Source organism: Phyllostomus hastatus, unplaced genomic scaffold (genome assembly GCF_019186645.2).
Source record: "Phyllostomus hastatus isolate PE091 unplaced genomic scaffold, TTU_PhHast_1.1 phas_scaffold_28, whole genome shotgun sequence".
Lineage (NCBI taxonomy): Eukaryota > Metazoa > Chordata > Mammalia > Chiroptera > Phyllostomidae > Phyllostomus > Phyllostomus hastatus.
The window spans coordinates 22,304,881-22,332,388 of NW_025334022.1; the positions used below are offsets into that span (position 1 = coordinate 22,304,881).

The 27,508-nt window shown below is 37.2% G+C and overlaps 1 protein-coding gene and 2 pseudogenes across 1 annotated transcript in view; 2 read left to right on the plus strand and 1 right to left on the minus strand.

The window, feature by feature from the left end:
* The window catches only part of WDR44 (WD repeat domain 44), an 89,590-nt gene extending 67,447 nt beyond the window's left edge, over positions 1-22,143 (plus strand). Inside the window, exons 13-20 of the mRNA XM_045817609.1 lie at positions 2,697-2,810; positions 11,249-11,371; positions 14,164-14,355; positions 14,561-14,662; positions 14,878-14,993; positions 17,762-17,889; positions 18,284-18,406; positions 21,089-22,143. Coding sequence (XP_045673565.1) covers positions 2,697-2,810; positions 11,249-11,371; positions 14,164-14,355; positions 14,561-14,662; positions 14,878-14,993; positions 17,762-17,889; positions 18,284-18,406; positions 21,089-21,183 — 993 coding nt within the window. The 3' untranslated portion in view covers positions 21,184-22,143. The remainder of the gene's footprint in view (positions 1-2,696; positions 2,811-11,248; positions 11,372-14,163; positions 14,356-14,560; positions 14,663-14,877; positions 14,994-17,761; positions 17,890-18,283; positions 18,407-21,088) is intronic.
* Positions 7,140-7,285, plus strand: LOC123805247 (annotated as a pseudogene).
* Positions 22,144-26,056: 3,913 nt separating the features above from the next.
* LOC123805143 lies at positions 26,057-26,812 on the minus strand (annotated as a pseudogene).
* Between the last annotated feature and the right edge of the window lie 696 nt (positions 26,813-27,508).

Genomic DNA, 27,508 nt, shown 5'->3' on the forward strand with positions numbered 1-27,508 from the left:
ACAAGAGCAAAAATTTGAACAAGCTAAATTTTTAACACTTGGAAAATAAAAACTGTTATAGTCCATACAGTAGAATATTATTCCATTCTTAAATTGTTTTCAAAGACTACTTAATGAAATTAAAAATATTCAAAATAAAATGTAATGTGCAAAAAGCAGAGTGAAAGTTGGATACAATATTATCCCAATTTTGACTAAAATGTCTGTAAATATTTATAGATAAAATACTTAAAGGATACATTCTAAATTATTACTAGTAGTTATCTGTAGGAGATAGGATTTTCAGTCATTTTTTAACTATACTTCTATATTTCTTGAAAATTTTTTAAGTAAATTTACCTGCTTTTATTAAAACAAATAACAGAAGATACTATAAAAGTCTGAGGTTTAAACCTTTTGACCAGGTAATAGTCCTTATATTAGAATTTTTTTAAAAAATCAAATAGGAGCCCTGGCTGGCATAGCTCAGTGGATTGAGCGCAGGCTGGGAACCAAAGTGTCCCAGGTTCGATTCCCAGCCAGGGTACATTCCTGGGTTGCAGGCCATAACCCCCAGCAACCGCACATTGATGTCTGTCTGTCTGTCTGTCTGTCTGTCTCTCTCTCTCTCTCTCCCCCGCCTCCCTCCCTCAAAATAAATAAATAAAATCTTTAAAAAAATTAGTAAAAAAAAATCAAATAGGGATGAAGATTCAGGTTCCAGATTGTTCATTAAATTGCTATTTATGTTAGAAAAAAATGGGAATGCCTGAATGAGCAAGATACTGGAGAATGATTACATTATGCAGCATTCATATGCAGCTGGTAAATGTTTTCAGAGTGGAACACAGAAAACACTCATGGCATGATAAAAAGGAAGGTACTGAGTCATGTATGTAATGTGATTTCAATTATGTTTTTTAAAAAGGAAGTTTGAAGATCAAAATGTTAGCAGATTATGGGTAGTATTAATTTTAATCACCCTACTTTCTTGGGGGGATTTGAATTATCTACACTGAACATGTATTACTTTAGAATCAGAAAAACATTAAGTATTTTATTTAAAGGTAGAGTATGGGGAGAAGAAAATGTATGTTTAAGGAGGAGGAAATCTGGAATCACTGCTAGAGGAAACATGTTAAGGAGTTAATTACATGTAAACAATTATTTAAGACAAGGCAGAATTTGATGTAATGGAACAAGCCTGCCTAGTTTTATATGTTCCAGCAGTGCCCCCAGGGCTGGCAGCAAAATTAGGGGAAGTAGCTATAGTCCTCTAGGATTAGTAGTACTTGGCAAAAGGTCAGGGCATTTGTGTGGCTGGTCTATCTACACAGAAGCTGTGAAGATATTTTTATTAGCTGTAAAGTTCTAGACCAATAAAATTGGTAGCTTTTCATCTAGCCCCATGCCCACTCTTCTAGTTTAAACCCTCATTATTCTTACTTAAACTTACTGGCTGCTCTTCCTGCTTCCATTCTCTTTCTCCAGATGGTCTTTTACACTATTGCCCAGCATTCTCTTTCTAAAGCACCAGTCAGATCATGTTATTTTTTTTTATTTTCAGAAACTTGTGTTCATTCTCCATGGCATTAGAATGTTTAAACTTTTAAGCCACAAATTCGAGACTCTTTATGATCTGGTCTCAAAGTACCTTGACCTTAATCCCCATATACTGTTTTCTCTATCCTCATCATCCTACCTACCCTTAAGGCTTAGCTAACATTCCATATTTTTGCTTATGCTAATATCTTCCATAACATTTCTGGAACAATCTCTGAACTTGAAGTTGAATGGCTTGTATTTCTGCTTTGGTTTTGCTGTTTGCAGGTGGCTATGTGACCTTGAATGTGTTATTTTAACCTCTTTGAGCCTTGATTTTTTTCTTCATCTCTCTATCTTCATAATGCTAATACCTACCTCTGAGTTGTTAGGATTCATTGAGATAATGACTATAGAAGCATATTGTAAACTAAATGCATGACACAAAAGAATGGCATTATTTTTTCACCTACCTTTGTCAGGATGCTTTTGACTTCCAATAACAGAAATCCAACTGAAAATGCCTTAAACAATGAGGAAGCAAGTCTGGAGGTAAGGCAGTTCCAGGGGTGGCTAATTCAGCAGCTCAGTAGTATCATCAGGGACACAGGGTCCTACCATCTTCCTGCTTTACTATTCTTGATCTGTTCTCTTGGGTTGGTTTCCCTCATGGTCCCTCCGATGTTCACTACACTTATAGGTATCACAAGCAGATAACAGTGTTTGGAAGCAGGAAAGAGAAAGGACTCTTTTAGTACGCCCTTTTAAGAACGGAGAAATCGTTTTAGAGCCTCCCCCTACTGCCTCCCACAATAAACATTCCCTCATGTCTATGAGATCAAAATTGTACCATCTGCCCATTTCTAAACCAGTCATCACTGAGAAAGGGAATGAACTTGTTTTAATTAGCTCATCACCCCGTGGTGCTGGCTCTGTTAGGGAGGGAAAAGATTGTGTTAGCACAGTGTCTTCAGTTGATTATCTTGTTTTGTTACTTATTAGGTCAGGGAGGTGAAGAGGTGATAATAGCAAATTCAGCATAAAGAGGAGTTTGCTTTTGATGGATCAAGGTTTCAATCGAGCACCATGCAAAATGATGAGAGAATAGATGGGGTGGGAAGTGCATAAAAAAGCCTTTGTTTCACTAGTTATCACATTTGTCTTTGTCTACATAGGTATGCAGTGGAGCTGATGAAGACCCTGATGATAAAAATGCACCATTTCGACAACGGCCATTTTGCAAATATAAAGGACATACTGCTGATCTCCTTGATCTTTCATGGTCTAAAGTAGGAAATTTTATTTGGATTGTGTATTAATTCTATGTAACTATACTTTAGGATAAAAACATTTTTATTTGTATAATTGTCACACCATCAAGTGTTTGAATGTTCATATATATATACTGTGTGCGGTTTGTACAAAATAATTGAAATTTTTAAAAGATATCACATTAGGCTCATAAGAAAATGTTTATATTGCCTAACAGCTTCTATCTGTATCTGTTTATGTACTAGACCTTTTGCCTCTTTTATAATTTTGCTAAGTATCTTAAGCAAAATGGATCTGACTTCATCAACAAAGGTGAAGTGTGATCTTACCTAATCAAGACTGCTTTTGGGCTAATCTGCTACATTAGTGAAATTATAAATTTAGGTTTAACATTTACATTCTGTGAATCAATGATAAACCTTAATCTTGTGATTTTTTTCCCTTAGAACAAAATTATTTCAGAAGTAGAAGATCTGTTTGGCCACTGATCAGATATTTTCACAATTTTGTAAAAATTTAAAGAGATTTTGAATTTGACGGAAGGTCTTTAAAGCAGGAATCAGTTTTTGAATTTTTGCATGACATCTTACACTTTCTTTATATTGAAATTTGTCAATAATCAGAATGTAAAATATATTACGAATTTGATAGGGGGAGTAGTATTTAAAAACCTTAAATTGAGAAAAGTCAACTGAGTTGACAAAATACTATGAAGGATACTGGCAATGCCCATTATATCATAACCATGTCAGGAGAACCTCATGTGCCACAAAGATACTACTTGTATAAATTGGCAAGTTCAGATTTCTCTGAGCTTCAGCTTTGAACCACTTCATTTATGATTTGCTGTTACTATCATGGTTATTTAGATGTCTAGATGCTTTTCATAGCGCATCAGTCATGACTTCCTCTAACCTGGAAGAAACTTGGGCCTTACTTTGTAGTCTGGTTTTACACTGAGCCCTAATCATGTCTCTGTACTCCTCTACCCTGTGTGAAATCTGACTGAGTTGTTAGAAGATGGAAAGGTAATCCTTAGTCTGATCATCATATTCATCTGGAGCAGTCAGTGCAAAGCACACATTTGGGAGCCTTGCACTAATTTTATTTTATTTTCTATTGTTCTTCAAGTACAGTTTTCTACCTTTTCCCCTCACTACTCCCCCCCACCCCTTGTTGTGCATATGTCCTTTACTTACTTTTTTAAAGATTTTATTTATTTGTTTTTATACAGAGGAGAAGGGAGGGACAAAGAGAGGGAAAGAAACATCAATGTGTGGTTGCCTCTCATGTGGCTCCCACTGGGGACCTGGCCAGCAACCCAGGCATGTGCCCTGACTGGGAATTGAACTAGCGACCCTTTGGTTCACAGCCCGCACTCAATCAACTGAGCTACACCAGCCAGGGCCCATATGTCCTTTGTTCCTATAAACCCTTCACCTTTTTCCCCCATTATCCCCTCCCTTCTCCCTTCTGATCACTGTCAGCCTGTTCTCAATTTCAGTGTCCATATATTGGCTATATTTCGCTTGCTTGTTCGTTTTGTTGCTTAGGTTCCTGTTAATGGTGAGATCATATGGTATTTGTCTTTTACCACCTGGCTTATTTCACTTAGCATAATGCTCTCCAGTTCCATCCATGCTGTTGCAAAGGGTAGGAGCTCCTTTCTTTCTACTGCATAGAATTCCATTGTGTAGATGTACCATAGTTTTTTGATCCATTCATTTACAGATGTTGGGCACTTGGGTTGCTTCCAGCACTTGGCTATTGTAGATTGGGCTGCTGTGAACATTGGGGTGCATAGGCTCTTTTGAATTGGTGTTTCGGGTTCTTAGGATATAATCCTCGCAGTGGAATTGCCGGGTCAAAGGCAGTTCCATTTTAAGTTTTGTGAAGAAATTCCATACTGTTTTCAATAGTGGTTGCCCCAGTCTGCAATCCCACCAGCAGTGCACTAGGGTTCCCTTTTCTCCACAACCTCTCCAACACTTGTTTGTTGATTTAGCTGTGATGGCCATTCTGACTGGAGTGAAGTGGTATCTCATTGTGGTTTTAATTTGCATCTCTCTGATGGCTAACAATACTAAGCATCCTTTCATGTGTCTCTGGATCCTCCGTATGTCCTCCTTGGAGAAGTGTCTGTTGAAGTCCTTTGCCCATTTTTTAATTGGGTTGCTTGTCTTCCTAGAGTGGAGTCGTGCAAGTTCTTTATATATTTTGGAGATAAAACTCTTGTCTGAGGTATCATATCTTCCCATACAGTTGATTCTCTTTTCATTTTAATGCTGTTTTCTTTAGCCATGCAGAAGCTTTTTATTTTGATGAGATCCCATTTGTTTATTCTTTCCTTTATGTCCCTTGCTCTAAGGGGCATATCAGTGAAAATATTGCTGCATGGAATATCTGAGATTTTCCTGCCTATGTTCTCCTCTAGGACTTTAATGGTGTCACGACTTACATTTAAATCTTGCATCCACCTTGAATTTATTTTTGTGTATGGTATAAGTTGGTGGTTGAGTTTTTTTTTTTGTTGTTTTTTTTTTTGCATGTAGCTGTCCAGCTCTCCCAACACCATTTGTTGAAGAGGCTACCTTTGCTCCATTTTATGCTACTGCCCCCTTTGTCGAATATTAATTGACCGTAGAGGCTTGGGTTTATTTCTGGGCTCTCTCTTCTGTTCCATTGGTCCATGTGTCTGTTCTTATGCCAGTAGCACGCTGTTTTGATTACAGTGGCCTTGTAATACATTTTGGTATCGGGCACTGTGATTCCTCCTATGCTCTTCTTTCTCAAAATTGCTGCAGCTATTTGGAGTCATTTATGGTTCCATATAAATTTTTGAAGTGTTTGTTCTATGTCTGTGAAATACGCCATTGGTACTTTAATAGGTATTGCATTGAGTCTGTAAATTACTTTGGTTAGTATGGACATTTTGATGATGTTAATTCTTCTGATCCATGAACATGGTATATGTTTCCATTTATTTGTGTCTTCCTTAATTTCTTTCTTCAGTGTGGTGTAGTTTTCCAAGTACAGGTCTTTTACCTCCTTGGTTAGGTTTATTCCTAGGTATTTTATTTTTCTCGTTACACTAATTTTATTTTGTTAAAGCAAACTAGTATTTTTTCTGAAATGTCACATTAAGTGGAAAACATTAGTTCTCCACTGATCACTGTATCAGCCACGGTACTCCAGAGTAACAGAACCAAGAGGCTATGCATACATAAGAATTAAACTTTCATTTTTTTTACTTAACTACTAAGATTTGTTTGTTTGTTTTTACACAGAGGGGAAGGGAGGGGGGCGAGAGAAACATCAGTGTGTGGTTGCCTCTCACATGCCCCCCCCCCCCGCCACTGGGGAACCTGGCCCGCAACCCAGGCGTGTGCCCTGACTGGGAATCAAACCAGTGACCCTTTGGTTTGCAGGCTAGTGCTCAATCCACTGAACCTCACCAGCTAGGGCTCTGAGTCTTATTTGCAGCAAGATTCTAAGCCCTTTGAAAGTAGGGACCAGATCTTATTTTGCTATTGTTTCTTTTCAGTATCTAGCACAGTAGGTGTTTACAGTGGGTTTTCTTTTTCTTGAAGATTTATTTTGTACCAGGTAACAAGAATTACCTCATTAATTCTTACAATAATAACCCTATATGGTAGACAGTATTTCATCTTGTAGATTAGAAGACAGGGCCTCTGGCCCATCCAAGATCACAAAACTAGTTATGGTCAGAACTTAGATTTGAATCTAATTTCTTTGACTCCCAAGATTATGCTTAGTTTAATAAAATAATTTAATTTTACCAATTCAATAAGTATTTATTGAACAGAAATCTCTTGGCATATTAGAATAAATCTTAACATGTCTTAAGCATCTTCACTTTTAGGCATATCTTCATATTTTATTCATATACTTCAAGCAATGAATGCACTATTGCATGAATTAAATAAAGTTAGTTTTAATGAGCAACAGACCATAGATTTAGTTTTTATATAGTTGTTTTTAAGAGGAAATATAAAGTAAACTGCACATACTTTTCAAAACTTGTCTGGAACTAAGTAGATCTTGAAAATAAAAATGATTGTTATTAGATGTTTTAAAGTTATTTTAAATCCTTCAAAATTCTGGCTTTTTTCTGTTTTTGTTTTTTGATTTCTTATATTTTGAGAAGTTTATTTTTCAAAATTCTGTTTTTTAATCACAAATACACCATCTATTTAAAACTAGATAAACCATGTAAAATGTATGCCTTATAAACTAGCCCAAAGAGCATATATGTATCAGTACAGTTACATATTCAAATCGATATTTATGCTTAGTCTTTCTACATTTGTAGATGTAAGATTTTTATCACTTCTCGGCCTTTTGGCTGAGATCAAGTGTAAAAATGTAAGATTCTTTCATTGCTTTAAGTAAATGAGAAAGCATTTGGTTGTTTTCCATAGTGTCTTCTACTCAAGCACTCTGCAGAACAGTGCAGTGATTAGAGCCCATTCCTAGAGCCACACTGCCCACTCTGCCACCGACAGGCTGTGTAGTCTCAGACGAATCATTTGACCTCTTTGCCTCAGTGTTCTCTTTTGTAAAAGGGGCTGATAATATACTTACCTCGAGGTATGATAAGAACAGTGTTTAGCACATTGTAACTACATATTAAATGTTGTCAGTACTTCAGTTTCTTTAGCACTTTTATGCATACCAGAGAATGCTAGGATCTCATTTGGATTTTCACATTCACTATAACTCACAGTTCTCCCCTTAAATAGATTGTGTTTAGAAATAAAAGAGTTTCTGCCAGCTAGAAGCTTTTTTTTTTTTATCCTCACCTGAGGACATTTTTTCATTGCTTTTTTTGGCAGGCTGGTGGGGGGGGGGATCAATCAGTTGCCTCTCATAAGCTCCCTGACCAGGGATCACACCTGCAGCCTTTCCACGCATGGGACAATGCCCCAACCAACTTCCAGGACAGCTGGAAGCATTTGACGGATAGATGTTTGGTTCCTGAGTAATGCTCCATCACAGTGCCTAAATCAGTAATACCGCCCTTTTCTAGCTTTGAAAATTCTGTGATCTTTTCTGAGAGATTTGACAGTTTCTTTTTCTTTTTACTTTTTTTAATTGAATATTTTATTGTTCTGTTACAGTTGTTCCAATTTTTCCCCCATTGCTCTCTGCTGCCTCACCCACTCCCTGCTCCCACCATCACTCTCCACCCTGTTGTCCATGTCCATGAGTCATTCATACATGTCTCTTGACTAGTCCCTTCCCCTTCTTTCCACCATTATCCTCCTCCCCTCTGGTCACTGTCAGTCTTTTCCTTGTTTCCATGCCTCTGGTTCTATTTTGCTTGTAGATTTGACAATTTCTGTTCTCTAATTTTCTTGCCTACAGTATGACAGGTGCACAATAACTTCTCATTCCATGCTGTATTATAGAGTAATCTTTTTGAAGGCATTTTACGAGACAGAGAATCCATGTGAGTTTAAATTCTCCTGTGTTGTCAGTGTAAAAATACCTGAAGTGACAATCAAATGAATACCTGCCTTAGATTCATAGCTGAATTCCAATATAATTCCAGAATAGGTAATGAGAAAAAGTCTTAGAATCTAAGACATAATGGTATTTAATCGTTTTGAAAAAAGTTGGGGTCTTCTTCCCAACACACAAAAGCCCGGGACCTGATGGTTTCACAGGAGAAGTCTACAAAGCATTTAAGGAAGAGCTAACCCCCATCCTTCACAGACTATTCCAAAAAATCCAAAAAGATGGGAGTCTCCCAAACTCTTTTTATGAGGCCAACATCATCCTAATTCCAAAACCAAATAAAGACACAACAAAGAAAGAAAACTTCAGGCCAATATCACTGATGAACATTGACGCTAAAATCCTCAACAAAATACTGGCAAACCGCATCCAACAATACATTAAAAAGATCATACACCATGACCAAGTGGGATTCATTCCAGGGATGCAAGGATGGTTCAACATTCGCAAGTCAGTAAATGTAATACATCACATAAACAAAAGCAAAGACAAAAACCACATGATCATATCAATTGATGCAGAAAAAAGCATTTGATAAGGTACAGCACCCATTCATGATAAAAACACTCAGCAAAGTGGGAATAGAGGGAGCATTCCTCAACATAATAAAGGCCATATATGAGAGACCTTTAGCCAACATAATTCTCAATGGACAAAAAATTAAAACCTTTTCCATTAAGATCAGGAACAAGACAAGGCTGTCCACTTTCACCACTTCTATTCAATATAGTACTGGAAGTTTTAGCCACAGCAATCAGACAAGAAAAAAGAAATAAAAGGCATTCAGATCGGAAAGGAGGAAACAAAACTGTCACTGTTTGCAGATGACATGATAGTATACATAGAAAATCCTATAGACTCTACCAAAAAACTGCTTGACCTAATAAATGAATTTGGCAAAACAGCGGGATACAAAGTCAATATCCAGAAATCAAAGGCATTTCTATACACCAACAATGAAACAGCAGAAGCAGAAATCAAGGAAAAAATCCCATTTGAAATAGCAAAAAGAAAAATAAAATACCTAGGAATAAATCTAACCAAAGAAGTAAAAGACCTGTATTCAGAAAACTACACAACACTGAAGAAAGAAATCAAGGAAGACACAAACAAATGGAAACATATACCGTGTTCATGGATTGGAAGAATTAATATCATCAAAATGTCCATACTACCCAAAGCAATTTACACATTCAATGCAATTCCTATTAAAGTACCAATGGCATATTTCACAGACATAGAACAAACACTCCAAAAATTTATATGGAATTATAAACGACCCCGAATAGCTGCTGCAATTTTTGAGAAAGAAGAGTAAAGTAGGAGGGATCACAATACCTGACACTAAACTATACTACAAGGCTACTGTAATCAAAACAGCCTGGTACTGGCATAAAAACAGGCACATAGACCAATGGAACAGAACAGAGAGCCCAGAAATAAGCCCAAGTCTCTATGGTCAATTAATATTTGACAAAGGAGGCAGCAACATAAAATGGAGTAAAAATAGCCTCTTCAACAAATGGTGTTGGGAGAACTGGACAGCCACGTGCAAAAAAATGAAACTTGAGCACCAACTTACACCACATACAAAAATAAATTCAAGGTGGATAAAAGACTTAAATATAAATCGTGACACCATCAAAGTCCTAGAGGAGAATGTAGGTAGGAAAACCTCAGATATTTCACGCAGAAACTTTTTTACTGACGTGTCCCCTAGAGCAAGGGACATAAAGGAAAGAATAAACAAATGGGACCTCATCAAAATTAAAAGCTTCTGCACAGCTAAAGAAAACAGTACCAAAATTAAAAGAGAACCAACTGTATGGGAAAACATATTTGCCAATGACACCTCAGACAAGGGTTTAATCTCCAAAATATATAGAGAACTTACACAACTGCACTCTAAGAAGACAAGGAATCCAATTAAAAAGTGGGCAAAGGATTTGAACAGACACTTCTCCAAGGAGGACATACAGAAAATCCAAAGACACATGAAACGATGTTCAATATCCCTAGCTATCAGAGAGATGCAAATTAAAACCACAATGAGATACCACTTCACACCAGACAGAATGGCCATCATAAACAAAGCAACAAACAACAAGTGTTGGAGAGGTTGTGGAGAAAAGGGGACCCTAGTGCACTGCTGGTGGGACTGCAGACTGGTACAACCACTATGGAAAGCAGTATGGAACTTCCTCAGAAAACTAAAAATGGATCTGCCTTTTGACCCTGCAATTCCACTGCTGGGACTCTATCCTAAGAATACTAAAACACCAATTCAAAAGAACCTATGCATCCCAATGTTCATAGCAGCACAATTTACAATAGCTAGATGCTGGAAGCAACCAAGATGCCCATCAGTAAATGAATGGATCCAAAAAACTATGGTACATTTACACAATGGAATTCTATGCAGCAGAAAGAAAGAAGGAGCTCCTACCCTTTGCAACAGCATGGATGGAGCTGGAAAACATTATGCTAAGCGAAACAAGCCAGGCAGTGAAAGACAAATACCATATGATCTCACCTTTAAAAGGAACCTAAATAACAAAACAAAGAAACAAGCAAAATATAACCAAAGACACTGAAATAGAGGTCAGGCTGATGGTGACCGGAGGGGAGAGAAGAGGGAATTTAAGGGGTCAGTGGGAAGGGTTCACAGGAACAAACTTAAAGGACACATGGTCATAGACTAAGGAGAGGGTGGTAATGGGAGGGAAGTGGGGAGGGTGGGAGGGGTGTCTGGATTGGGAGTAAAAAGGAGAAAACTGTATTTGAACAATGATTAAAATAAAAAAAAAAGTTGGGGTCTTCCAAGTGAATTGGATATAATCTTTTGTACTTTCTTATGCTGTGTAGCTTTTTTTCCCACATGGTAGTAAAATAATCAATGGCAATTTTTCCGTAGAACTACTTTCTGCTTTCTTCTTCGATGGATAAAACAGTCAGATTATGGCATATTTCCAGAAGAGAATGCCTTTGCTGTTTTCAGCATATAGATTTTGTCACTGCCATAGCTTTTCATCCACGAGTAAGTAATTGTTTATACATTTTTTGTTATACTATAAGGCAAGGAAACCAGGTTTCTCTGGAGGGTAGTTGGATTACAGAAAAAAAAATAAACAGCCACATAGTTTAGAACAACTTAATTTAGTCTTTCATTTTGCTTTAAAAAATTAGAAAGGAAATAAATATTTTGCTAATTTCTATTAGAACTGGAAATGTTATGTTCTGAATATAACAATGAAAAGTCATTCTAAATCTTTAGTAAGAAATGCAGGGTATAAATAAAGGATCCTATTAAAGATGAGAGATCAGAAATGGTAGAAGAAGAGAAGAGAGCAAATGAGTAATGAAAAGCATATAGGCAGGAATAGTTGTGGGAGGGCTGGGAAGGGAAGAGACAAACAGCAAAAGGTTGAAAGGAGCAAAGTCCAAAATTTGTTACAAGATAATGCTGAATTCCTGTTTAATGTCTAGAAGCATGGTTACTCTTTAGATCACTTCTTTTTTATTTTCTCTCTTTTTTTTTTTGAGAGCGAGAGAGAATTGTATATTTTAGCTTATTGGATACATCATAGTTTTCCAAAACAGGTGCACTAATGTGCACTTCCATAAATAGTATATTAGTCAATCTGCTTGACTGATCAATCAAGTAGTGTATGAGCCAGTGTTGTGGGGGTTGTAGTTGTAGTTTAATTGGCATTATTTTCACTGTAGAAAATCCTTTAGTATCTTTCCTCTGGGAAGAAAGCTTTTCTTATGATTTCAACTAAAAGAGAAAAGTCTACTGTCATGGAATTGCAGACCTGTCTTCTGCCCATATAGGATAGAGCCATCAAACCCATAAGGCTAAATTAATTTTCATTGTTTATGACTATATAAGCAAAGGGAGTCGCATGTTGTTTCTACCTCACTAGCTAGGTTGAAGTACGTGGGGAGCTTAAGCTGACTCAGGTTGATGTATGATTACTTTCCTTCTCCTGCATTGATGTATGATTACATTTCCAATCACATCCTCATCTCTATATGATTAATGCCCATTGCCCTTTTAATGCAGTGTTTCAGTTATATTCACATTTCTTCCTCTTTTTCCCCAGATTAAGACAGAAGAGTGACTTTTTTGTTTTCCTCAATGTAACTCCCTTCCCTGGGCAAGCTTATAACATAGGCAGTAATAATTCTGAACCCTTAAAAATTTGGTTAAAAACTTTTCAAAATTAAAAATGTTTAATGTATGTGAATACCTTACCATTTTTAACATCAGGACTTTCTGAATAACACCCCCACCTGTCAACCAAGATTGCAATAAAAGGATAGATTTACCCTTCTCTGCAGCTGTGAACAAAATCCTTTACTGTAGCTCTATTTTAACTATGATGTGTCAGTGGAAAGAGAGAAGTATTAGATGTATCTATATAGTACATTATTATTAAGGTTTTTGTTTAGTTAGTAATTTTTCTATATCTTTTTGGTTTTATTTTGGAAACCGAAAAGCCCTATTTCTAAAAATTCTACTGACCTAAAGATTTTTTTTAAGAGGCTCTAGGGAAGAATGGAGTGATGTTGATATTTTCTTATGAAATATGACTCTATTAAATGTTACCTCAAAGGAAGATAGAATTATAAAAGAAGGAGCAAAATGGATATACACACATATATACAGATGTATTTATGTATACATGTATGTAAATAAAATTATGACTTGTAAAGCCATGGTGAATTATTTTTACTTGTTAAGCTGTTCTGCTGGTAGACATTGAGTCAAGCCTACTATACTATAGCCATAAAAATACCCATTCTGTATAGATTATTTTTGACAGGCTTCAAGATGGGTAAGAAGAAGAATCTGTTTCTAGTTTTGGCATCCCAATTGTTTTATCTTTAATTTTTATATACCAAAAATTAGGCCAGCTTACTGGTATGCCTGGTTTTATTTTAGAGCAAGGTTTTTCAACCTTGGCACTGTTGACATTTTGGGCCAGATAATTCTTTGTTTTACAGGGAGGGAAGACTATCTTGTACACTGTAGGATGTTTAACAGCATTCCTGGCCTCCACCCACTTAGATGTCAGTAGCACCCCACCCCCAGTTGTGACCATCAAAAATATCTTTAGACATTGCTACATGTTCCCTATGGAGCCAAGTTGCCCCTGGATGCAAACCCCTGGTATGAAATTGAGAATTTGATTGAATCTTTGATTAGTGAAGCAATTCTCTGCTGACATGGTGTCAGAGTTCCAAAAATTGACTGGTTCCATGGGCTAGCTGGCATTACTTTTTTGTCCCAGCTGTTAACATGTGTCCCAGAAAAGGATATGGGCAAATGTATCATTATAGCATGGTCTTTCCCAAAGCATGTTCCTCAAAGGTACTAGCCCTGCTAAATGTTCCTACCCTGACCTCCTACCAACTCTCCACAAAAAAAAAAACAAAAACCCATGGTTAAATAAGCAGGAAAATGCCACCTACTTCACCTGCCTTTTCAAACTGAGAATCTTGATTCATTTTCTGTAACTCAGAATTTTTTAAACTTACCTACATAATTAACATTTCAGTGTTATCTATTCACATTCGTACTTTGGGAAAAGAAGTTTAAGGATATGTTAAAATGATCACAATGTCATTTCTACAAAAGTAATACTATGTTTTCTAATTGTTATTTTTAGTGAATAAAGTAATGCTTACTTGAAGAATAGTAATTTTAAAATGATATCTACATATTTTAAACTTTTCTAATAGAGTTAATGTATTGATTTTCTATAATGAGTTTTTCTTGGTGTGGTAAACTGAAAGCTTTCTAAACTTTTGTCACACCTTTAGGATGACAGGTATTTTCTAAGTGGGTCGTTGGATGGAAAGCTCCGCCTTTGGAACATACCTGACAAAAAAGTGGCTTTGTGGAATGAAGTAGATGGTCAAACAAAATTGATCACAGCTGCAAATTTCTGTCAAAATGGCAAATATGCAGTAATTGGGACATATGATGGCAGATGCATTTTCTATGATACAGAGGTAAATGAATATCTTGTGTAAATTACATAGTTGAATACTTAGTAAAATGTTTTTTGTGGTCTTAAATAAAGCTGATGTATCCTCTCTGTGCTTTAACTGCCTTATCTGTAAATTGGAGCAAATAATGTCATGTCTGTGAGCTGGATCAGATGCTCTTTGATATTCCTTCTAATGCTGATCTGTTAAATTTGTGATTTCATTTTAGCATTTGAAATACCACACACAAATACATGTCCGCTCTACCAGAGGACGCAACAAGGTTGGAAGAAAAATTACTGGCATTGAGCCTTTACCAGGAGAAAATAAGGTACTAAGTATTCAAAACCATCTCTCTCGGTACTGTGTGTAGACTTCTGAAAGTTAGTTCTTAATATCTTGGCTAAGAATATAGTCCCTTTTCTATGGAATACTCCTTTTTTTAATTTTGAAGTGCATTCTGTATGTGTATACACCCTTTTTTGATTATAGCTTAACTTAGATGAAAAGATTATATATTTAACTTTTCTCTGTTTTTATATTTAGATACTGGTAACCTCAAATGACTCCAGAATCAGACTATATGATCTTAGAGATTTGTCACTTTCCATGAAGTATAAGGGTTATGTCAACAGCAGCAGCCAGATCAAAGCAAGTTTCAGGTAACTGGCAATGAGAAATTCCCAAAAGAGATCACATTTCTCCCCTGTTCCCATTTTCCATTGATCTACTAGGCCTTGTGTCTATATGATGTCTTCAGATTCTTTGAACTTTTACAACTGGTATCTCAGGTTATTATCATGCAGTACTTACCTTATCCACCTGTATGACAGATAGAATTGCCCCTATTCTGCAGGTGGAGAAAGCAAGACCCAGAAAATTTAGTAATTTGCCTAAAGTCACATTGGTCAGTGCAGAGCCAGGATTAGAAGACACTCAGCTCCAGAATTTGTACTTTTGTACTTTTATATAGGGATTTTTAGAGGCAGTTTACCACTCAACCCACTCAACACTCTTGATTCTTTTAGATAAAAAAGCTAATGAAGTATTTTAACACCGTGAAGTAGAGTGCCCTACATTTACACCTTTATATATCATTGTTACTTGAACACTAGGGGTCTGGAGACTCTCCTGAATTACCTGCCTCTTCTCCTTTCTAACCTTCCTTCTATTAGTCTTTTTCTTATCAGTTCTCTTGTTTTCTGTGATTACCTACTATAGTAGTCCCCCTTTAGGCATAGTTTCAGTTTCACATGATGAACCATAGTCTAAAATATTAAATGGAAATTTTCAGAAATAAACAGTTCATCAGTTTTAAATTGTATTCCATGAAGGGTAGCATGATAAAATCTTGTGCTGTCCCACCCAGGACATGAATCATATTTTTCTTCAGCATATCTATACTTTAGGTACACTACAAAAATATTTTTAAATTATATTTTGTTGATTATGCTATTACAGTTGTCCCAATGTTTCCCCTTTGTCCCCCTCCACCCAGCACTCCCCACTCCCTCAGACAATCCCCCATCATATTTTCATGTCAGTGGGTCATGTGTATAAATCCTTTGGCTACTCCATTTCCTATGCTGTACTTTACATCCCCGTGGCTATTCTGTAACTATTTATTTGTACTCCTTATCCCCTCACCTCTCCACCCATTCCCCACCACACCCCTCTTCCATTGAGCAACCATCAAAATGTTCTCCATATCCATGATTCTGTCTCTGTTCTTCTTTGCTTAGTTTGTTATTTAGACTCAATTGTTAGTAAATGTGTATTGCCATTTTATTGTTCATAGTTTTGATATTTTTCTTAAATAAGTCCTTTTAACATTTCATGTAATAATGGTTTGGTGATGATGAACTCCTTTAGTTTTGTCTTGTCTGGAGAGTTCTTTTATCTTCCCTGTGATTCTAAATGTTAGCTTTGCTGAGTGGAGCAATCTTGGCTGCAGGTCCCTGCTTTTCATGACTTTGAATATTTATTGCCAATCCCTCTAGCCTGCAAAGTTTCTTTTGAGAAATCAGCTGACAGTCTTATGGGAACTCCCCTGTAGGTAATTCTCTGCTTTTCTCTTGATGATTTTAAGATTCTCTATCTTTAACGTTCGGCATTTTAATCCTGATGTGTCTTGGAGTGAGCCTCTTTGGGTCCATCTTGTTTGTGACTCTCTGTGCTTCCTGGGCTTGGGTGTTTATTTCCTTCACCAAATTAAGGAAGTTTTCTTTCATTGATTGTTCAAACAGATTTCCAATTTCTTGCTCTTTCTCTTCTCCTTCTGGCACCCCTATGATGCAAATGTTGGACATCTTGAAGTTGTCCCAGAAGCTACTTGCAGCATCCTCACATTTTTGGATTCTTTTTTTTTTCTTGTTGTTCTAATTGGTTGTTTTTTGCTTCCTTATGTTCCAAATCATTGATGTGATTCTCAGCTTCATCCACTCTACTGTTGTTTCCCTATAAATTGTTCTTTATTTTAATTAGTGTGTCCTTAGTTTCTGCCTAGATCTTTTTTATGTGGTTGATGTACTCACTGAGATTCTTGAGCATCCTTGTAACCAGTGTTTTGAACTCTGTGTCTGATAGATTGCTTATCTCCATTTCATTTAGCTCTTTTTCTAGTTTTAATCTGTTCTTTTATTTGCGCCACTATCTTCGTGTGGGCTGAGTACACACTCCTTTTATAGTTGAGCCTTTTATAAGTAGAAAGACTACACTCTAAAATAGAGTAAATAATGACTCACAGACATAGTTGTTTATCATCAATATCAAGTTTTAGGTTCTGCACATAATTGTGTGTGCCATACTTTTATAGACTGACAGTGCAGTAGGTTTGTTTATGCCAACATCACAAATACCAGTAATGCATTGCCCCAAGACATTACAATAGCTATAGTGTCACTGGGCAATAGGAAATTTTCCACTCCATTATAGTCTTGTAAGACTCCCATGGTATATGCATTCGGTACTTTCTGTGATTCTGGGGGTGGTCACACATCCCATGTGGAAAAGGGGGCTGGGCTACTGTAATTACCCAGTAATTTAACTGGTAAAATATTCCACTTCTCTGTTTCATCTATTAGGGAGGCTTTCCTCCCACTGTGGGTCACCAGTAGCACAGGAACCTAGAGCTTTGATGAAAATACTAATGCCTCTGGCTCCCATGTCAAACCTACACAGTCAGAACCTCTGGAGTGAGATTAGGAGTCCCTATTTCAGCAAGTTCTCCTGGGTGTTTTCTTAGGTGTTTTAAAGTAGGAAACTCTTGGGGATGGCTGGGGGTGGGGAGCGTGGGTGGGGATGGAGACAACTGTACTTGAACAACAATAATAAATGTAAAAATAAAATAAGAAGCTCTGATAAAGGGAAACCTTAAAAAAACTGTTTGGTTTTTGTTTTTTTTGTTTGTTTTTTTCTTATCCAATTTTAGCCATGATTTTAGTTACCTCGTTAGTGGCTCAGAAGATAAGTATGTTTATATTTGGAGTACTTACCATGACCTAAGCAAGTTTACTTCAGTCAGGAGAGATCGTAATGACTTTTGGGAAGGTATTAAAGGTAAGCAAATACCTTCTTTTGTGTATTTTTTATGTGAATAAAGTTAAAGTGAATAAATTTTAAGTGCAGATGTACTAGAAGCAAATTTGTATGGATTATTTCAGAGAGGCAGTAATAACTGCTTTTGCTCTTTATTTGACTTTGTTGGATTTTTCTGTACCAAGGAAAAGCTTATACTTGTGTAAAATTTGAGAAGTCGTGGGATCTCAGTACTGGTATTTGGTATTTTTTTTAGAAAATACATTTGGGTTTTAAATAGTTCTAGTCACTTAAATGTTAGCTTTAAAAGATATTTTGCAATTAACATACACTATTATATTTTTTGCATATTTTTACTGTCTTGATGTTTAGAATCAAATCTATTTGTTATCCTGAAGTATTTTTTTTTCCCCAGCGCATAATGCAGTTGTTACTTCAGCCATCTTTGCTCCAAACCCAAGTTTGATGTTGTCTTTAGATGTGCAATCTGAAAAACCAGAAAGTGAAGATGCTGAAGTTTTAGATACCATGCCCTCTGGTAGGTACTCATATTTTATGTGTCCTACATTTTTTTTCTGGTCGGAATTTAGTAGCCTATTTGACCTAAGATTGAGTGTTATGAGGTTTTCATAAGTATGAAGAACATTTTTGTTTACAACATAATGATTGCCAGATATTGATTTCTGAACACTTCAGTAACACAGTTCTTGCAAGTTTTACTTTTATTAACAAACTATAGAAATGACCCCTGAAAGTATAGTCTTAAGTTGTACTTTTATAAAATTCACCCAGGAATTAAAAATGAAAAATTTGAAAGTTCTTAATTTCTTTAATGGGCAGCTGTTCTCCTTGGAGAAAAGTAAACAAAGACATACAAATATTACAAAATTTATTATGGTTCCTTCTATTAGACTGTGATTTCTGCAAAGACAGAGACTTTGTATGTCTTATTGATTGTAGTGACATTGCCTAGCACAGTACTTGCCTGTATATAGTGGCTGCTTAATAAACATTTGCTGAAAAAATGATTTAAACCAAAATGAAAGTAGTTTTTACTCTACTTGCTATATATTTATAGCTTCTCTTAGATAGCTGTTTACAAGCTGTACTTCCTTGTCATCTGCAGCATATGCTTTGAGAGTGAATACTAATTCCACTTCTATAAAATGTTCAGATTAGAAAGCGAAAAGAAACCATAATATTGAGTGCCAGTTATGTAAGAGGTGGTCTTTGAGCGTATGATAAAATCATGTAAATCTGGACCGCTTGTTAATAAAAACAAGTTTGTATTATTAAAATCACTTGCAGAATAGTTCATTACATGTGTTTTCTCACTTTAGAGACTACAACCTGGCCTTTTAAAGAGTTGTAAAGCCACAAAAATAGATACAGTATACAAAAAATGCTTCTCAAGGTATTTGAATGCTTAAGAGTTCTCAAGTATTTTTATTTCATTTAATCTGCAGTAATTTCCTTGTGGTATTATCCACACTATACACTATTCTAAATATATTTCTTCTGTCAGGAAAATTTTGATAGCAAAGAAGAACTTCAGTGTAGCATAAATTATAGGATCTAGCCCTGGCTGGCATAGCTCAGTGGATTGAGTGCGGGCTGTGAACCAAAGTGTCACAGGTTCGATTCCCAGTCAGGGTACATGCCTGGGTTGCAGGCCATGGCCCTCAGCAACTGCACACTGATGTTTTTCTCTCTTTCTTTCTCCCTCCCTTCCCTCTCTAAAAATAAAAAAATAAAATCTTTAAAAAAAATTACAGGATCTAAAAACAAATCCACTCAGAATTATTAAACCTTTACTAGATGCCTGTTTAGAAATCTTTATTTTCATTTTCTTTTTTTTTTTCCTCAGAATTAAATCCAGCTTCTCTCTTCTAACTTAAGTCATTTGGGATTTTTTTTTCCTTTTCTTTTTTTCCCAGTGATATCTTTTAACAGTCTACACATTTCCCCTACACATTTCACAAGAAATTCTAGTTTTTAAAAACAATTTGAGGAAAAAAGAAAAGTTTTATTCTTTAAATTTTGTTTTAAAGAGCCACAACTTTTAATGGGTCATACTCAACTTTGTGTTTGCTGTTTTGTACCTATCTAGGTATAATCTAAGAATAAAATTTTAAACCCAGGGTATGATATCATAAAATATATCTGATCACTCTCCCTCTTTATTCCTGGTATATTTGACACTGTAAGCTTCAATTTTCCTCATGTGTTAAATGGTGATAATACTCAATTTACAAAGTTGTGATAAGAATGGAAGATAACATATGGCTAGTACCTAGCAAAAACCTGCCATATGGTCAACATTAACATTTTCATCTTCATTATTATTTTAAGATGAATTAATTTTTTTCTTTAGCCTTTCTCTCATAACCCTAAATGCTTTACCACTGCTTCTGCTGCATAGCACTTCCTTGAGATATGCCTAAAGGGTAAGAAGGAATGTTCTAAGGCTTAGGATATGTTCTTAGCAAATCTAAGTGAAACAGTTTTGTCTAACTCATCCTTTACACGACTTTCCTGTTAAAGTCTACATTATTTCCTTCCTTACTATTCAGTCCTAAAATCCACAGATTTTGCCTATGCATAATAGAACGAGTTTACACTGGATTTTGTTAAATGCTTTTACTGGTAAATATAAGAGGTAAGAGTGCTTTGCATTCATCATGGCTAGTTATTCAGCTCTTCAATATGGACTGTAGAGGGAAAAGGTGCTGTCAGCACTCACAGATCAATCATGTGTGCTTCATTTCATGGCTGTTTCTGTATGTCACTGTACGATAAACCTTGCCCTCAACCTCATTAGAGAACCCCGTTAGCAATAGACTTGCCCAGCTGCTCCCGTCTTGCCAGCACTTTCAGTCCTGGGGCTGAGTAACACACTAGCCTCTTGCCATAAAATGAAGCATTAGATGCCTCAGAGGCCTAGGCTACCTGGGAGTAAATCCAGGCCTCCAGGCCCCAAGAGACTGTAATCTACCCAAGCCAGGGAAAGACCGGCTAAGACAAGGTAAGTGGAAATGAGCCCCAGAGAGGAGGAGAGGTACAGGAGGATGAAAGATTACAGGATTGGGCCAGGAAAGAGAGACCAAAGAGGCAGAGAGAGTGAGGATCTTCCACCCCAAAGGTCATGGGCATGGGACAGCTGTCACAGCAGGCTTCGTAATCCTTTTAAATCAACTAAAAATATTTTTTATATTTTAAGGTATTACGAAGACCGATAACACAGAAGTTCTTCTCTCTGCTGACTTCACTGGAGCAATCAAAGTGTTTATTAACAAAAGGAAAAATGTATCTTAATTTGAAATGCCATTTAAAATAAATATATCAGTAAGTTTCTATATGTATCAGAACTGAAAAAATATTACAGTGTTTCAGGCTAACATCTTTTTTTTTTATTTTTTGTTGGAAGTTGTTCAAATATAATATATTTTTGGAGAGGCAGTGTTAATGATCTAGTAAACCCCTGGACTGATAGACTAGAAGGGAATGTGGCTAGAATAACATTGCCAGACATATGGCTTTACATTTTGTTATATTTGTGTTTTTGTTATATAATTGTGAACTTGCACAGGTTTCTGCATGAAAATATATTAATATATTAATCCCATGTGTGTGCCTTTTGGTTACATGCACTAAATCTTAACAAAGTTAAATTATTTCAATGGCTCATTTGGCCTCTTAATGGGGAAAGAGTCTTGTTTCTAGCTTAAACAATTTCTTTTGCACAAAATTTAATTTTTTTAAAAAAAGTGGTATCTTTCGACTGAGTTATTGTTTTAAAAATGTTATATAGGTTTTCAATAGGTCAACAACCATGTGTAAATGGTTTTTATAAATTTCTCAATTGGGGACAAGATTTTTCTTGTGGTCTAACTTGTGGACTTAAGATTCTTTTCTTTGTATGTGTATATATAATTTTTTTTGCCACACTGGAGCACAATGTTTCTATGTAAAGAATTTTTTTCATTCTTTATCCATGAGCACCAGGCTTTGCTCACTTAAAAAAAATTAAGCCACATTAAGGAGTGAGTCTTCTTTTTTACAATAATGTAAAAATGAACTGTTTACATTTTTTAAAGCATTGTAGTTTTAAAAACTAAGCTGTTTTGTTTTGTGTTGTCAAATTTGAAAGCCTTTGCAAATATTGCTATAATGTACCAATGAAATAACATCTGGGGCAATGGCACCCTGATAATGTTGTTGACGGTTAGCATATGTTTCTGAAAAATAAATAGTTTATTAAAAGTTGGTTGCCAACACTTGTTAAACATGTGACTTCATTTTCAGATGACTGGTAATTTGAGAAATCAAGAAAAACAAAGTCTTGTTGTATAATTTGATCTTCAGCAAGCAGAAGACCAGACTTTAATTCCGTAATGCATTAGCTAGATACCTTTATGAAAAAAGAAATTTTAATTCTGGTTCTAAAATGAACATTGCTGAGAGTTTATCTATCTGCTTATATGTTCTTGACTATTGTACATTTGCTTTCAGTATATAAGAAAGGAGCTGGGGAGCCATGATCATGTCCTTGTTAATCAGCATGGTCTTAGAGTGCTCTGGATTTTCTAGTTAATTGCATATTATTTGCCTTGGTTAAGCCTATGCCACTTTCTTCCTCCTGCCAATGCAATACTCCTCACCCCTCTGCTCACTCCCCTGTCCCCATCTCTGTCTTCTCTCTCTTCTGTACTCTGCCAGACAGATGGAGTTGTTATGCCATTGGCTTTCTCACCAGTCCATTTCTTAATCTCAAGGTCTGAATTGGTACAGTGTTTCAAAGAATGTGATGTCCATAGATCTTGGAGGCAGCTCAGCTTTCACTGGCTTCTGCCTGGGGAGGACTTGTAGTCAGTTGTGGTGCTGGTCTTTTCAACTACAGATAATTGGGGTATGGCCATGTGACTATTTCCTGATAGGTTTTATGCTGCTTGTTGAACAAAAAGGCAAAAAAAAAATAGTTGGGATGTCAGCTTAAGAGAATAATACTGACACTTCTAAATTTAGTTTTTAGATGCTTGCTGTCACTATATAAATACACTGCAAAGTAGTAACAAGTCAGAAAATGAATTTGAAAAGGTAGCAGCCTGATGTATGCAAAGACAAACTAAACAGTATTCTTCCCAAAAATAAGTATTAGAAACTCGCTGTAGTAAGTAGTGTGGTATTCTAGGAAAAAGCACAGATTCTAGAATTAGATAAACTTGGATTTGGTTCCCTGTATTAGCACATTCTTTGGCCAAGCTATCCTATATTAATTTCCATTTTCTTAACCAATATGAGAATACCTACCTGAAATTGTAAAGATTTACTAAGAAATGGTGTATGTGTGAAGCTTGATGCCTAGGCAATAGCTATACTCAACAAATATACATTTCTAACTGCCTCTCCAGAATCTCTTGAGTACCCTTCTAGACAGAAAAAATAGTATATAAGTATATGGAAGCAATTTCTAGGCATTGGGATTTCATGAACAAATAGTATTTTAGAGATTGATGTAGGGCCCTGACTTTTGCCAACTCGACACTTTTTAAACTGCCAACATCTACTTTCACCTCTTCAAAAAAGAACATTTTAGTACTAAAAAGAAAGTCAAGCACAATCTTATCACCTTAGAGGAACAAACACTGTTAAAGTAAAGAAACCTAGCTTTTGAAAAAAATAACCATGTTACTTTAATTTCTCTTTTGGTGGAAATTTCACCAAGGACTTGGTGTGGAAGGCTGAGAACCACTGTGCTACACGGAAATGTTTAAAACCAGCCCTGCCTGGCTGGTGTGACTCAATGCATTGAGCACTGGACTGCAGCAAAGGATTGCAAACTACTATATTGCATAGTGGTTTGATTCCCAGTAAGGGCACATGCCTGGATTGCGGTCAGGTCCCCAGTAGGGGGTGCGCAAGAAGCAATCACGCATAGATGTTTCTCTCCCTCTTTCTGTCTCCCGTTCCCTCTCTCTAAAAATAAATAAAATGTTTAAAAAAGAAAGAAAGAAAAAGTTTAAAACCACATTTCATTAAAAGGCCTTCGAAGAATTATGGTGAAACTTTTTCCCCTTGTGTTTAACCTCAATTAGAATTGAAATATGAACAACTCAAAATAATTTAGCATGCCATTTTTCTCAGCCACATTATATGGCTGAGCAGTGGCTTTTTATTCTTTGAAATATATGTTAAACATTAATATATCCATCCCCCAAAATTCTAATTTCAGTTGTATAATTTTGAGAGTTAAAGGCCAGATCTCTCCCACTGATGTAAAAAAATCAAATTACGAGAATATTTTTAAGTACCTTAATTATTATGAGGATTCAAAATAAAGACATTTTGGAGATTTGATGTTTCCACATGTTTTCAAAAGAAAAACATTCCAAATTTCAGTGGTTTCTAGGTTCCTGCCTTACTTATTATTGAACACCTATTATGTACAGAACACTGCTAAGACTAGAGAAGAATAAGGTGATAAACTTCTAGTTAAGATGATGGCATAGGTAAACACAACTTACCTCTTCACATAACTACATCAAAATTACAGCTAAATCATACAACAACCGTCACTCAGAACCGTCAGAAATTGAAGTGAATTCAAGTCTGACAACTACAGAGTTAAAGAAACAACATCCATCCAGTCTGGTAGGAGGGGTGAAGATGCAGAATGGGCTGGTTCTACATCTGTGTGTGGTGGATAAAAATTCAGCAGGGACCTGGCTGGTGTTGCTTAGTGGATTGAGTGCCAACCTGTGGATCAGGGGATCACTGGTTCGATTCCCAGTCTAGGGCACGTGCCTGGGCTGTGGGCTGGGTCCCTAGTGAGGGGGGGTACACAAGAGGCAACCACACATTGATGTTTCTCTACTCTTTTTCCCTCCCGCTCCCTCTCTCTAAAAAATAAACAAATTTTTTTAAAAAAAAATTCAGCAGGGATATCTCTGGAGTGAGGACTCCCAGCCCTGCACCAGTGCCCCCAAGCCCAGGATTCCAGTGCCAGGAAAATACGACCCCATAAATTCTGGCCACAAAAACCAGCAGGGACTGAGCCAGTGGATGAAACTTCCAGAGTCCCAAGCAGTCCCTCTTAAAGAACCCACACATGGACTTACACAGACTCACTCCCTCTGCTTGAAAGGCACCAGTGGCATACAGGCAAGAAGTGAAGTGTCTGCCATCAAGGTAAGAGCTAGGGGACAACTTTCTCCTAGACAAAAGGGCAGGCAAAGGCCGCTGTCCCTTTTCTGAACCTTCAACCCACAGAGCCACCAAGCCAGCAGGCTGGTGTCCTATCTGAGATTCCATCAACCTGGCTAAAACTGTTTTTCCAGCCATGAAGATCCCCTGAGACTTAGGCCCACCAAACTTACCGCCCACAGCAAGCTGTTTTTCTATATGAATACCTGGTCTTGGCTCATGCTTAATTTCCTAAATCCTCTCAAACAAGCAACAGCTAGCCTCGGTGAGCCCCCAGCCCCCCATACATCTTGCTAAGTGGCCCCAGGCCCAGCACCAGCAGAACCAGCAGCACCAGCCCACATTCACAGCTTGGTTTCACCTGGGAATCTCCAAGCCCAGCACAAGTAGCAGCCACCTCAGATTGTTTGCAGGGTCGTCCTGGGCAAAACAGGTGTGGGTAGAATTTGGCCTGCACCGCCTGAGAAACCCCAGAGCCTACACACCTAGTGGACAGCTACAGACCACATTGGAACACCACCACCCTGCCCCTGCACAGCTGATTCTCCACACAGGGAAAAAATTTACAGGCAAACAACAGTAGAGTGAACAAAGCCAAGAATCAAATCGATGATTTAGAACATTAGGGAAGTAAAAAAAATGAGAAAAACATGAAGGAAAAAGAATCCAAAATATGAGGATAGTGTAAGCAGCCTCTGGGGAAACTCCAAGCATTCCAACATTCACATCACTGGCATGCCAGAAGAAGAGAAAGAACAAGAAATGGAAAACTTATTTGAAAAGAGAATAAATCTTCCCAAATTTGGAGAAGGAAACACATGTAAGTCCAGAAAGCACAGAGAGTCCCAAACAAGACAGACCCTAAAAGGGCCATACCGAGACACATCAGGATTAAAATGCCAAAGGTTAAAAATAAAGAGAATTTTTTTTTTTGCAATCACATCACCTAGAGTTTATTTCACCCACTACTTTGGCCACCAGTCTCTTATCTCTCTTCAGCAATGGTGAGGTGGATACCCTTTCCACGGGGAAGGGGAATCCATGGTTTGTTGCCTTTGCCAATAACAAAAATGTTGAAGAGCCAGGTGGCAAAGCTGTTGCCATTGTCATCTTTCACGTGAACCACATCAAAAGAACCAGGGTGTCTCTCTCTGTTGGTTATCATGCCAATCCTTCCCAGGTTAGCACCTCCAGTCACCATACACAGGTTACCAGTGTCAAATTTGATGAAGTCAGCGATTTTGCCAGTCTCCAAATCAATCTGAATGGTGTCACTGACCTTGATGAGGGGGTCAGGGTAGCGGATGGTGGGAGCATCATGGGTCACCAGGTGGAGGGATTCCTTTTGTGCCCACAAAGATCTTCCTCACTTTGCACAGCTTGTACTTGGCTTCCTCAGGTGTAATGCGATGAACAGCAAGGCCGCCCTTGGTGTCATAGATCAGACGGAAATTCTCTCCAGTCTTGTCAATGCTGATCACATCCATAAAACCAGCAGGGTAGGTTATATCAGTTCGGACCTTGCCATCAATCTTAATGAACCACTGCATGCAGATCTTCTTCACTTCATCTCCTGTTAGGGCATACTTAAATCTGTTCCTTAAGAAAACTATGAGAGGGAGACATTCAGCTTGTGGGGACTGGTAGATGGCCGAGGAGCAAACACACCAGTCAGTTTATCCAGCATCCAATGCTTTGGAGCTGCTACGTGCTTCAGATGCTTCTTGGGACCATGAGCCATGGCTGCACTAGGCACAGAAAGAGGCAGAGAATCTTAAAATCAGCAGGAGAAGAGCAGAGACTTACCTACAAGGGAGTTCCCATAAGACTGTCAGTTGATTTCTCAAAAGAAACTGCAGATTAGAAGGGATTGGCAATAAATATTCGAAGTCATGAAAAGCAGGGACCTGCAGCCAAGATTGCTTCACTCAGCAAAGCTAACATTTAGAATGGGTAAAGGGCAAATAAAGAGCTTCCCAGACAAGAAAAAAAAAGTTCACATATCTATCAACAACTGAATCTAAAAACAAACTAACCAAACAAGAAGAACAGAGACAGAACCATCAATAAGGAAAGTGTTTTGATGGGTGCTAGATGGGAGGAGGGCTTGCTGGAATTCGGTGGAGAGCTGAGGGGATTAAGAAGTACAAATAGGGCCCTGGCTGGTGTGTCTCAGTGGGTTGAGCACCGGCCTGTGAACCAAAGATTTGCTGGTTTGATTCCCGGTCTTGGTACATGCCTGGGATGCAGGGTAGGTCCCTGGTGGGTGGCAGGGGGAGTGGGGGGCAAACACATTGATCTTTCACCCTCCCTTTCTCTCTCCCTTCCCCTCTCTCTAAGGATAAATAAATGAAATCATTTTTAAAAAAGAAGTACAAATAGGTAGTTATGAAATAGCCATGGGGATATAAAGTACAGTAGAGGAAGTGGAGTAGCC